Source organism: Carassius gibelio, chromosome B22, assembly GCF_023724105.1.
Source record: "Carassius gibelio isolate Cgi1373 ecotype wild population from Czech Republic chromosome B22, carGib1.2-hapl.c, whole genome shotgun sequence".
Classification (NCBI taxonomy): domain Eukaryota; kingdom Metazoa; phylum Chordata; class Actinopteri; order Cypriniformes; family Cyprinidae; genus Carassius; species Carassius gibelio.
The window spans coordinates 11,086,759-11,100,328 of NC_068417.1; the positions used below are offsets into that span (position 1 = coordinate 11,086,759).

At 39.0% G+C, this 13,570-nt stretch overlaps 2 protein-coding genes across 6 annotated transcripts in view; one reads left to right on the forward strand and one right to left on the reverse strand.

The window, feature by feature from the left end:
* The window catches only part of LOC127988161 (uncharacterized), a 33,687-nt gene extending 22,750 nt beyond the window's left edge, over positions 1-10,937 (reverse strand). For 2 of the 5 annotated variants that reach the window (XM_052590775.1, XM_052590774.1), the window contains exons 1-2: positions 10,550-10,937; positions 1-32 (exon numbers count right to left, since the gene is read on the reverse strand). The exon at positions 1-32 is cut by the window's left edge and continues 283 nt beyond it. In XM_052590775.1, the coding sequence (XP_052446735.1) occupies positions 1-32; positions 10,550-10,595 (78 nt within the window). In that variant the 5' untranslated portion in view covers positions 10,596-10,937. The remainder of the gene's footprint in view (positions 33-10,549) is intronic. The other 3 variants (XM_052590773.1, XM_052590777.1, XM_052590776.1) reach the window with 3 other exon arrangements.
* LOC127988164 (SLAM family member 5) overlaps positions 1-13,570 on the forward strand; it is a 283,545-nt gene that overhangs the window by 114,327 nt on the left and 155,648 nt on the right. The gene's annotated exons all lie outside the window — the stretch shown is intronic.

Genomic DNA, 13,570 nt, shown 5'->3' on the forward strand with positions numbered 1-13,570 from the left:
TACTGACACTTCATATCCATCAACAAACACACCTGCAGACAAACAGAAACAGTCAGAAATTAAACTTATAAAACACTCAGAAATCATAATCAGTGGAAATATCTTGTGACTTGTATCAGACCAGGGGGAGAAATATGGTGGTGATTCTTGGGGGGTCAGATTTTAACAAGGGAAGGAAAACAACAACAACCTGCACCAGGGCCCTGGATACCTAGCCCTGGACAGAGTACATTAAAATGAATGAATACTAGTATATATTAAATAAATAAAATAACAAAACCAAATAAATAAGAGGGTAATGTATAAAATATGTTGTTTTGTGCCAACTGTGACCTATGTAATGTTGCAGTGTTGAAAACATCAACTGTATGGACACTGTCTGCTTCTACTAAATTAACTTGTAAAGTTAGGGGTGAACGCGATTTCAACTGGGGGTCTTTAAACAGTCCACCGCTGCGTCATAATCCAGCCCTGGACTAACACATTAGGCCATATAGTCATTTGTTGTAGAACAATACAGGTGCTGGTCATATAATTATAATATCCTCAAAAAGTTGATTTATTTAATTAATTCCATTCAAAATGTGAAATTTGTATATTATATTTATTCATTTCACACAGACTTTTATATTTCAAATGTTTTTTTTCCTTTACATTTTGATGATTATAACTGAAAACTAAGGAAAATCCCAAATTCATTATCTCAGAAAATTATAATATAACTTAAGACCAATACAAAGAAAGGATTTTTAGAAATCTTAGCCAATTGAAAAGTATGAACATGTACAGCACTCAATACGAGTCGTTCAATCTGTGGCACTGCTCAGGTGTTATGAGAGCCCAGGTTGCTCTGAAAGTGGCCTTCAGCTCTTCTGCATTCTTGGGTCTGGCATATCACATCTTCTTCTTCACAATACACCATAGATTTCCTATGTGGTTAGGTAGGCGAGTTTGCTGTCCAATTAAGAACAGGGATACCATGGTCTTTAAACCAGGTACAGGTAGTTTTTGCACTGTTTGCAGGTGCCAAGTCCTGTTGGAAAATGAAATCTGCATCTCCACAAGTATAAATAGTGTTTAAATCTATTTGGCCTACTTGTGGTCGAATACATTTTAAACCTTAGGCTACATCAGGTTTGTGTACTAACATTTTGATCCATGATACTGATGCAAGTTTTAAATTAAAAACATTTATTTTTGAACAGGAGAACACGAGACAACTGTACCCTCAGAAACCAATCAAATAAGCCAAGCCTGCCATAATGAAAAAAAAAAAGTCAACTAAAAAATAAAAAAATTCCCTTATACTTGAATTCCATTAATTCCCTTATATTCCTGTTAACTCCCACGGAAATTTTCCAACTTTGTTAATTCCTATACTATAGCTTTTAAGCACAGCACTGTGCTGCAATGCTAGGGCTTTTCACCAAACAAAAATGATAATTTGCTTTATTGCTCAAATCAATATTACCTGTGTGCACTTGAGAACACAGTGATATTGGTGGGCACATCTACATGTGCAGAAATATAGGCAGATAATTTATTAAGGAGTTTGAGAATATATCACACATTATAAGCAATAGTAGGGCTAGTAACTTTACACTGTGCTGCCACTCTTTCCACCACTCCAATAACACTAGGCAATAGCACACACATTGAATCAAAAGGCTTACTTATTTAAGGTAAACAACTCACAATTAGGAAGCAAGGGAGGAGCTCGCCCTTTGAGCAATGATCTCACCTTGTCTTTCCTCATTTCTGCTCTCAGTCTCAGCCTCATCTCCAGAACAGCAGCCAGGACTGGCCAGTGCTGCTACTGCTGGTGTGTCAGAACCACTGCTTGTTTCTGAAACTGTTTAATGTTGGCAACCTGACGTTAGCTGGCCTGGCCCATAATTTACTTACAGCAACAAGCAGCCTGGTTGACAAACTAAGCTAAAGATTTAACAAAGATTTAGCATACATAGATTAGCAGCAGCTGTCTGGAGTTGACTACGTTAACTTTAATTGGATGTAGGTGCATAACAAGCAAACTCAGTTCACCTTTTGGAAAGAAAGCATTCATCAGCTGCTTTCCCTCATTCTGCCTCCTTTCTTTTTCCTTCCTGTCTTTCTTTTTTGAAAGCCCGATTTGGGTGTTGAACAGGCTCCAAGGCTCTAGACTCACTACGTTACTTGTTTGCCGCCGGCAGCCGTCTATGGGCAGACTAAACCAATTATTTGTGGGGGGTCCAGAGTGTCTGGCACTGAGTTAATTCTCTCAGTTGGTGTTATCAACAGGGCCGTTTCTAGGCATAGGCAAACTAGGCGGTCGCCTAGGGCGCAAACAGCTGGGGGGCGCCAGTGAGAGCCCCGGCCCCACCAAGAGTTTTTTTATATATATATATATATATATATATATATATAATATTATTATTATTATTATTATTAGTTCAAGGTAATATTATATTTTCATACTTTTGCTATTTCGAAGCATTATGATTACTTGTGATTACACTGTAAAACCCGACAAGTTAACTCAACTCAAATCGTTTGAGTAAACCGATTGGCTTGACTGTAACATGGGGTGGTGTTGGCGCAGTGGATAAGACGCATGCCTTTGGTGTGAGAGACCCGGGTTCGAATCCACTGTGAGGCACCAATGTGTCCCTGAGCAAGACACTTAACCCCTAGTTGCTCCAGAGGCGTGCGACCTCTGATATATATATAGCAATTGTAAGTCGCTTTGGATAAAAGCGTCAGCTAAATGAATAAATGTAAATGTAATACCTGACAAGTAAACTTAACTCAAACGGTTTGAGTAAACAGACATCCTTAAGTTATGTTTACTCAAACCGTTTGAGGAAACTGATTGCCTTAAACCGTTTAAGTTGAAAAAACTAACAGTTATGAGTACTCTGAACTTAACTCAGTTGAGTTCACTGAAAGAAGATATACATTGCAATTAAGTGATTAAGTGATTAATTGAGCTTTAGTGATGAACACCTGCTGTTAACAAACATAATTACTGAAGAAAAGAGAGAAAGGAACAACAGCTGACTTCAGACACAGCCTCACTCAAACCTGACAAGTTATGTTAACTCAAACCATTTGAGGAAACTGATTGCCTTAAACAATTTAAGTTGAAAAAACTAATAGTTACGAGTACTCTGAACTTAATTCAGTTGAGTTCATTGAAAGAAGATATACATTGCAATTAAGTAATTAAGCGATTAACTAAGTGCTGATTGAGAATTAGTGACGAACAGCTGCTGTTAACAAACAGAATCACTGAAGAAAAGAGAAACACAAGAACTACTACAACTGACTTCAGACACAGACTTAGATGAAATCAACTGAAATAAAATACATGAAATCTCTCAAGATCTGATTAAACAACCCCACAAACAGCATCAGCAGCTCCACTTATTAATAACCAGACTGACTTTATTTCTGTCAGACGTCTACAGAAGATCTTATTGAGAATGAACTAAGGTTTAGATGTTGATTTTATTGTTTCATTTGAAGTAACCATGTTAGAGATCAGTGTCTGCTTTAGTTGGGCTCTTGACCCTTGACTTCTGTCTTAGTCTTTTCTCTGGCTGTTATAACTGTGTGTTTCTAAAACACATTTGTTGTAACTCAAAAGCCCAGAAGAAAAGCCATCAGGTGTTAACCTGTATCTAGGTGTAGGTTGTTATACTACATATAGGTGATGATAATTATTCATTATTGTTCACAAATATTGATCTGTACAGAGTCTAATCTCTGAGGAAACAAATGTGTAATTAGTAGAAGTGAATCTAATTCAAGTGACCCTAAGAGTCTGTGATAATCAGTTAATATAAAAATGGCTTCATAAACATTTTGTACACATACATTTGTACTCCATCCCAGTAGGTGGTCAGACACAGACATCAATAATCAGAATATGAACCTCAACAATGGTGACAAAAAAAACATGCTGCAGTGCATGCTGGGTACTATTGTAGTACAAAACTCATCCATGGCTCCCAGCATTCTCTGCAGCTTTTTTTTTTTATGGTCACCATTGTTGAGGGTCATATTCTGATTATTGATGTCTTTGTGTGACTGTTTGACACCGTAGAAGACCACACTGTTTGGAAAGTCTTTGTATTAACTGATTATTACAGAACCACTGGGTCTTAGAATCACTTTCACTATAACCAATTAAATTACACAACACCTATTTCATCAGAGATTAGACTCCTAGCAGTTCAATAATTGATGATTATCATCACCGATATAAAGTACAACAACCTACACCTAGGTACAGGTTAACACCTGATGGCATTTCTTCTGGGCTTTTGAGTTACAACAAATGTGTTTTAGAAACACACGGTTATAACAGCCAGAGAAAAGACTAAGACAGAAGTCAAGGGTCAAGAGCCCAACTAAAGCAAACACTGATCTCTAACATGGTTACTTCAAATGAAACAATAAATCAACATCTAAACCTTAGTTCATTCTCAATAAGATCTTCTGTAGACGTCTGACAGAAATAAAGTCAGTCTGGTTATTAATAAGTGGAGCTGGTGATGCTGTTTGTGGGTTGTTTAATCAGATCTTGAGTGATTTCATGTATTTTATTTCAGTTGATTTCATTTAAGTCTGTGTCTGAAGTCAGTTGTAGTAGTTCTTGTGTTTCTCTTTTCTTCAGTGATTCTGTTTGTTAACAGCAGCTGTTCATCACTAATTCTCAATCAGCACTTAGTTAATCACTTAATTACTTGAATGCAAAGTTTTAAAACTTACAGGGTTTAAATCAAGGCAATCTGTTTACTCAAACGGTTTGAGTTAAGTTTACTTGTCGGGTTTTACAGTGTATCTGAGTAAGTCTCATTGGTGGTGGTCATTGGCCGCTGCCATTAGAGACATGTTAAAGACGTGCATGAGCAATACAACGCCAGAAAGCGTTTTTGTCCCGTCAAAAGCCTTATTTGATTGGTGAATGAATCTCGCGGTTGCAAACAGCGCGCTTTTCGGCGCCTCTCGCTTTTTTCACGTCAATTTGGGTGACCCTGGTCTGAGACCGTTCTGATTATAATTTCACAAGGTAATCTGAAGCCATTCCATAGCTTAATGTGAGGGACAGAAGACTATTTACATCATTAAATTAAAGTATACGGAAACCTCGTTTTCCCTCCTCCGCGGCTGTCAATCATTCTCCACACTTTTGCAGCTATAAGTCTAGATGTGTCCACTTTTAAAGCTATCAAAAATAGTAAACATGCTCAAATATGCCATGGTCATTTTGTTTTAAGTCCTTGGTAACCAGTTACTTCCTTTGAACATGGATGTGCATGGTTGTTTTACTGAAAAGTGGTTACTGTGTATTATTTTATAGCTAATATGTAGCTGATAACGTAACATTGTCATGTTATAGTCATTTAGTTTTTTTGCATTGTATTTGCCTGTTTTTCTTGTATTGTATAATATTAATAATATTTAATTCTGATGAATTGTACATACTTGTATTTGGACAATTTTTTTAATATTTATGCAATAATTATTAAAGGTGCTGTATGGAACTTTTGTAAAAAAACAACCTGTCATTATGTCCTGACAGTAGAATATGAGACAGATAATATGTGAAAAAAATCAAGCTCCTCTGGCTCCTCCCAGTGGTCCTATTGTCATTTGCAGTTACAGACCGCTCCCGGTAAGAAACAACCAATCAGAGCTGCGGTCCGTAACTTTTTCCAAACCGTGTTTTTAGCTTGTCCTGAATCACTAGGGTGCACCTATAATAAGTGTTTATATTCTGACTATTTTAGATTGCTTCGGGGATACCGCGGCGGAGTAACCCAGTACCTTTGTGATTCTTCATAGACATAAACAGAGAGAAGTAGTTCCGGCTACGATGTTCTTCCGCAAGACGCAAGCAGTTCTGTTTATTAACAGCTAGAGCGTCAAAAGTTCCCTACCGCAGCTTTAATGGATTCCTTGCAGCTATGTTTCAGTGTTGAGTACTCGAGACTAGGACTCGGTCTTGGACTCGGTCTCGAGACCGTATTTTAATGGTCTCGGTCTTGTCATGGACTCGTGTGCATTTTGACTCGGTATTGACTCGGACTCGAACATATTAGGAATCGGACTTATGCCCGAGTCCACTCGAGTCCCAATCAAAATATTTCATGATTATTACTGTATGTTAATGTTTCTTTAAATTGATGTATGATTGACACATCCAATGACTAGTGATTTTCTTGTGACGTGAGACCATAGACTGTATAAAAACAGCGTGAGACGTTAGCGTAATGTTAGTGCAGAGGCAGCTGGATGTTTTTTTTAAATGTCTGGAACATCAAGCATTATTCAGTTTGCATATAAGAACTACAAAGAGTTTGTATGCAGTAAGACTCTAAAAAAGAAACATTCTGGGATATGCAAATTCTGTGGTACATAAATCACCGAAGCAAAGGGAACAACTTCCAATTTTCATCGACATGTGGAGCGAAATAACTCATAATTTCTTGTATATGCATACATCTTACGCATCAGCTAATGCATAGTTTGGCCGCAGCGCAGAAGTCTACTTTTTTGTCCGGCTCCCGCCAGTTTCTCTCCCACACCTTGACCCACCCGCTCGCTTCTATTTTATGCTAAGTTACCCTCCTGCCATCCGCCTGTAGTGATCCCACTTTCCAGAAAGCCACATTGCTACATTATTTCTCTCAACTGTGCTATTTTTACAAAGTAGGACAAAATGGTCACAAAACGAGCACTTAATACTGAAAAGTAACAATTCTTAATTCTAATAAAATTACCTTTACACCACATACTATGTGGTCCTTTTACCCTTTATTGTTTCCACCAAACATTTTACATACTCTTGAAGATTTCTTTAGGTCTTGTCTCAGACCCAATCTCTCTGGTCTCGGTCTTGACTCGGACTCGACCCTTTCTGAACTCGGTCTTGACTCGGACTCGACCCTTTCTGAACTCGGTCTTGACTCGGACTCAACCCTCTCTGGACTCGATCTGGACTCAGACTCGAAAGAGCTGGTCTTGACTACAACACTGCTATGTTTAGTTTTTAATTTATGGTACAAATCTCGCCTAGGGTGCCAAAAAGGCTAGAAACGGCCCTGGTTATCAATATATTTTGGAGGGCCCAATTAATTCGAATTAGGCTACAAAAAAAAAAAAGAAAAGAATAATACATTTACAAAAAAAAAAAAAAAAAATTGATGGGATTTCAAAGGGCCCTCTCCCTAGACGGGGCCCTGGGTAGTCAGGTCCACTTTTCCCCCCACTACCACGCCCATGCTTTTATCCAAAGCGACTTACAGTGCATTCAGGCTGACAATTTTCACCTATCATGTGTTCCCGGGGAATCAAACCCCCAACCTTGCGCTTTCTAATGCAATATTCTGCCACTGAGCTAGGGCTGGGCGATATATCTAACGATATGATCATGCGCATCTAATCAGTAAAGCTGCTTCCGTGATCACCGCTAAAATCTCCATCACCTGCTTATAATTGGAGTGGCATTTAATAGACAGAGCCGTAGATCGCTGACAAGCCACGCCATATCGGGTTCATTATCACAGATGAATCGCCTGCGATAATGAACGCGATATGGCGTGGCTTGTCAGCGATCTACGGCTCTGTCTATGTAGTCTCTGCTCTCGGTGGGACGAATTATGAAGCTTGCATTGTGAAGGGCGCTCTGAAAAGCAGCAGCGCAGGCAAAAAAAATTAAACTTCTATTAAAAAAGATGTCCAAATCAATGTACCGGTACGCTAAAAGCACGTTCTGGGCGCACAGAGAGGTGGCTGTACGCTTAAGAGCTATATTTGGAAGTGGCGGTACTGAGCAGAGGTGGAGAGTCCAGGGGTCAGAAAGTAAAAGTCCTGCCACATTTTTGCTCCACCCATGAACTCAGCAGCTGATTTCACCAGAGGAGGAAACAAGTCATTCCTTCCAAGTCACAAACTAGTCTCAACTCAAATCCCAAGTCCTCAAAGAGTTAAAGTCAATGAGATAATTAAGATACTAATTAAATGATGATTGTGCATTGGTGATGAACACCTGCTGTTATTGGGCGTTACAGAGGATCAGATGCTGATGTTTTATTGGTTAAAATTATGCCACCATCATGGAGATCAGTGTTTGCTTCAGTTGGGCTCTTGACCTTTGGTTTCTTATGTTAGATATTTCTCTGTAAAAGTGCATGTGCTGTTATAAAACAGTGTGATCAGTGCTGTGCAGAAAACCGTTACTAGCCGGTTTTACATGATGAAGTAATTATTAGGCATCAGCCTGTTTATTTCCAAAACAATTTTATGTATTTATTATTAACAAATGTTCAGTTTTTAAATAACCTGCCTTGTGGAACCGTTGGTTTAATCACTATAATGAATACATTTCCTAATGTATGTAATAAATATACATTTTTCGAAATCTTTTCCTAATAAGACGCACAGACATCATGACCCAGCATATGAATCTCAACAATGGTGACAATCAACAAAACGCTTCAAGCTGAAGTGCATGCTGGGTAACACCATAGTAAAAACTCTGATTATGCACTGTAGCATGAATAATTATTGTAACCACTGTTGAGGATCATATGATAAGTGCTCATGTCTAAAATCCCGAGCCTGTACAATTTTTTCCCCCCAATATTTAAGCATTACAATAATATTTGTTTAATAGGACTTTTTTTGTAGTTCAGTAATTGCTGAACATAATTTAACAAACCAAAGAGAGACACCTTCATGAAGTTAATTAAAATGTTTTAGATGAAAAAAGGGCAATTAAATTTTCTACTTCAAGCTTTTAATTCAGCAATGTGTTAATGTTTACTACGTAACACAACCGCAAGTGTTTAAAAGCAAATTACTTTGAATTATTAAAAGGGTCAAGAGCCCAACTAAAGCAAACACTGATCTCCATGATGGTGGCATAATTTTAACCAATAAAACATCAGCATCTGATCCTCTGTAACGCCCAATAACAGCAGGTGTTCATCACCAATGCACAATCATCATTTAATTAGTCTCTTAATTATCTCATTGACTTTAACTCTTTGAGGACTTGGTATTTGAGTTGAGACTAGTTTGTGACTTGGAAGGAATGACTTGTTTCCTCCTCTGGTGAAATCAGCTGCTGAGTTCATGGGTGGAGCAAAAATGTGGCAGGACTTTTACTTTCTGACCCCTGGACTCTCCACCTCTGGTATTGAGTACCCAGATAGCAAACTGACTCCGCAACGGATCCGCCCCAGAGGTATCACAAGCTCCAAACGGGTCCGGAACGGAGTCTACTTGCACAGCGCAGCGGATCCGGAACAGATAAGGATTGTGGTTTCAGATCAGATCCGGGGCAGACCTGCCCCGTGTCCGCCGATAAGGAAGTTCACCGCCGCGGATCTGATCAGGAGCCGTTTATGAAGCACCTGATCCGCCGCGGATCCGATATGGACCCGCTTGGGTCATTTCCCACACAGCAAAATGATCCGCCGCGGAGGTATCGCGGCTTCCGGAATGGACCCGCGAAACGGACCCGTATCGGCGTCCACTTGCGCGCAATGACGGATCCGAAACGAAGGCGGATCGCGGACCCGTCGTTGCTCCGCGCTGCATCCGCTCCGCATCCGCGATTAAAACCTTACCTCCACGGCGGGTCCGTTTTGGACCCGCACATTGAAACATATATCCGCCACGGACCCGCAATGGACTCCTAAAAATATACTGTCTCATCTTGCCAATTAAGTAACCATGTTAGAGATCAGTGTCTGCTTTAGTTGGGCTCTTGACCCTTGATTTCTGTCTTAGTCTTTTCTCTGGCTGTTATAACAATGTGTTTCTAAAACACATTTTTTGTAACTCAAAAGCCCAGAAGTGAAAAAGTGTTAACCTGAACCTGTCCATTCCGGAAGCCGCGATACCTCCGCGGCGGATCCTTTTGCTGTGTGGGTACCGGTGCGTACCGGCCCACTTAAAGCACTGCTTTTGACAATGAAAACTGCTGCAAAATGTAATTTATTAAATCTGTAACAGGACACAGCCTTTATAGCAGAGATAGAAGATTGTATTTATTTGAAACTAAATTGTGTGATGGTTTCATTTTCAGTAGTGTGTTTTATTACAGATATGTGGCTAAAGCCGCCATCAAAATGTTCTTCTAGAAACCAGTAACAAGACACACCCTTTGAAGTTGAGATGGAGCACTGAATGTTTTAAAAATGAGTCTGTAAACGGATTCTAACGAATAATAATATGCATCCTGTTTTTTTATCTTCGATTTGCGCTTTGCAGAAAGTCTCTTTTCTTCATTTTTACATTATAAGGTCTATCAGTTCTAATTAATTAAGGCAGATTAAAACCAATAAAACACAATGTGTGTTCTCTTCTACATTTGAAAACTATTAAAACACAGTATGTTTCTTGTCATTGTACTAAATCGTTAAAGAATTATCTGACGAAACGTCAAACCAACTTTAAATTGGTTTGGAACCAACCGAAGTTAAAGAAAATGCGCATTTCCAGCAAAAATGAAACCGAAAGTGTTGCATCTATGCTTAAAAACCAAACTTACCGATCGTGAATGATAGAAAAAGAAGAACTGTAAGTGCTCTCTTCATCTCGTTGTAGAGTTGTGTTCATAAATATGATCCGAAGAATTATTGAAGAGTTATTGAAATCCTCCTCCTGTTTGTCAGAGATCCGTCGTTTCTGAGCCTCGCCCTGAACCAGAGGTCTGCAGCACGAGCCGAATAACAGAAGAAAAATAATATAGAAGACTTTTACACTGATTAACGTTTACTGGTGAATTACCTCGATTGTTAATATCATGTTGAAACAGACAGGTCTTTATTCCCTTTTTTCAAGAACAGTTAAAAGCGCAGTCCAGTAAGTTAGCCAAAATGGCTGAAGCTTCCGTGTTTCTTTATCACACAAGCGCATAGCGACACCTATTCGCTTGTTAAGTCTGACGTCACGTAGCAGCGCTTCTGTGTCCAAACGCTCTATCAGTTACCACGAGAAAACAACAAAAGGTGCTAATATAAACTCACAATGTGATAGAATACTAGCGAAAAAGTTATAATCTTAACATTTAACTCCATACCGAAGTCCCAGATAGCCAGACACCCGTGTCTGCAGCGACCCCTTTGTCGGAGGTATGTTAGCTAGCTAACTTTTTTGTGGCTGTGTTTATATATCTATAGGTTGTCGTTAAATGCAAATTTACTTAGTAATAATTATTACGTTACCGGTAGTCTAATATGGACTTCATCGTGACTGTTTAGGCTGCCCTAGCCAGGGGCGCTGCTGAGGATTTTGGGCCCCATGCAAAGAATCTTGACAGGGCCCCCAACACAGCTGAGAGTTTTTTCATATTAATTTACATAAAATCATGCTCTTTTATGGTATTTTGACTATCATTCTCATATATTTAAGTCAATCAGACAATTGAACTCCATCCCATGTCCATCCACACCTGTAATTTGTCCTCTGTAATACTGCACTACTTCAGTACTGTATAATGTATATACTGTGCATAGCTGTACATGTGTAATATAGTGTATTCACCACTGATCTATATATATAGATCAGTGGTATTCACATATATTTATATTTGTATGAATATTTGTACTGTACACTGGCAATGACAATAAAGTTAATCTAATCTAACCTGATATTTTTAACATGACAGTTGAAATGTAACGGAAACACTGAAGTGCTTTTGAGAAAATTGAGTTCCCTTATCATGCACTTTTAACGTTCCAACAGCCACCAGCATTCATTTTAACCGCAACATTTAAACTTATGCTAATTATCTTTAACACTAGAATGAACATGGCATCATTTTGACCGTTTTGAAATTTGCATAGTCAGTAACTTTGTCTAAATAAATCACAAAGCCTTGCTGCTCCCTGACTTTTCCTAAAACTACACGAATTTTCATTAAAACTTGTTTAAATACTTATTGTGTGAATAAAAACAGAAATATAATAATTTCTATCTAACGTCCACAGGCAGTGATTTTGCGCTGTTTAAATTGAGTTTTGCCGACGGTCTGGATCAGATAATGTGAAAGTATTATGTGAAGATGGTTGGCAGAGATGAATCATGCTGTATTTGACAATATAGGGGACAGTGTAGTAATACAACTCCACATCATCTTCAAGAGATGCACTGAAACCTCACAAACAGCTGATAGTTCGAGTTCATGAAGTTACTGCTTGCAAGACAGGTGCAACAGCGTGGACCGCAGCAGGGTGCTGAAAGTGGGCGCCGCCTCGTACAAAGATGCCGACACCGGCTGCATGTGAGGCAAAGCTGTGCACCCTCTGAACCCTGCTCTATCGAAACGTGCCAACTTATCGAAAAATGCTACCGTAGAGACCTAGGGCCTCATGTACAAAGCGTGCGTACGCACAGAAAAGTGCCGTAGGTTACGATCATTGTCACGGGCGGTCCACTAACAATTTAGGCCTACTTACAAACCCACTTTTTTTCTTGTGAAATGTTGGGTAACATACTGTCGACCCTTTGCCTCTTTCACTTCTCTTATTTTTTTCTCTTTCCGTTTTTGACTTCCAGATTTTTCAGGCATTTTCACATCCTCTGTCAAGTTGAATCTGCCGGCGCTATTGTGTTGCCTTGGTTACTGGATACAATTTGGGCGGACTAAACCATTTTATGATAATCGAGAGGGGGAGAGGGGCCCACGGACGTTTGTGTTTCCTAAACGAATACATTTTTTGACACCAGGAAACCGCAAATAGAATAATTTAAAGTTAATAATTTTTACTATCAAATATTTTTTTTTAGCACTACAATTTTATTGGGGGCTTCTCTGGGCCCCCTCTTAGTCATGGGCCCCGAGAATCGTCATCGTTTACCCCCCCTTTACAGCGCCCCAGGCCCTAGCGCTTTGGTTGACGTTGAGTCGGTAGACTGGGCTCCGACAGTCAACCTCGGTTACCAAAAAACTAAGCCCAAATCAGAGGTATCTCTGCAACGAGAGCAGAGGATGAAGCTCAAGGAAGACAAACAAAGACGGTCGGAATGTGCAGAGGCTATGTTGAATCTCCAACAGACAGCTGAGAGCCCGGATCTAACGCAGACAGCCGAGAGCTCCGAACCGAAGCAGTCAGCTGACATCTCACAGTCAAAGTACATCAGTGGGAATGGGACATTAAATGATTAAGGTAAATTATTGTGCTAAGATGTGTAACTAGCATTATTATTAAATGTTACAAATGTGATTGTCAGAAAATCACCCTGTGTAATTGAACCAGAGAACTTGCATGTTTGTAAAAAGGTTGTCAAAAAGATAACTTCACATAAACGCACATAATTCATATTCATGAATTTCAGGTGAAACTAATATATTATATAGAGTCATGCAAAGTGAGATATTTCATGCTGATATCTGTTATAATTGAAATTATTATGGTTTACAGCTTATGAAACCCCAAATTCAAAATTAGAATATTGTGAAAAATGTTTTGCCCTTTAAGTTGAATTATTCAAATAAATTAACTTTTGCACGATATTCAAATTTTGAGTTTCACCTGTTATGTTTCACCTGTGAGTTTCACTAATTATG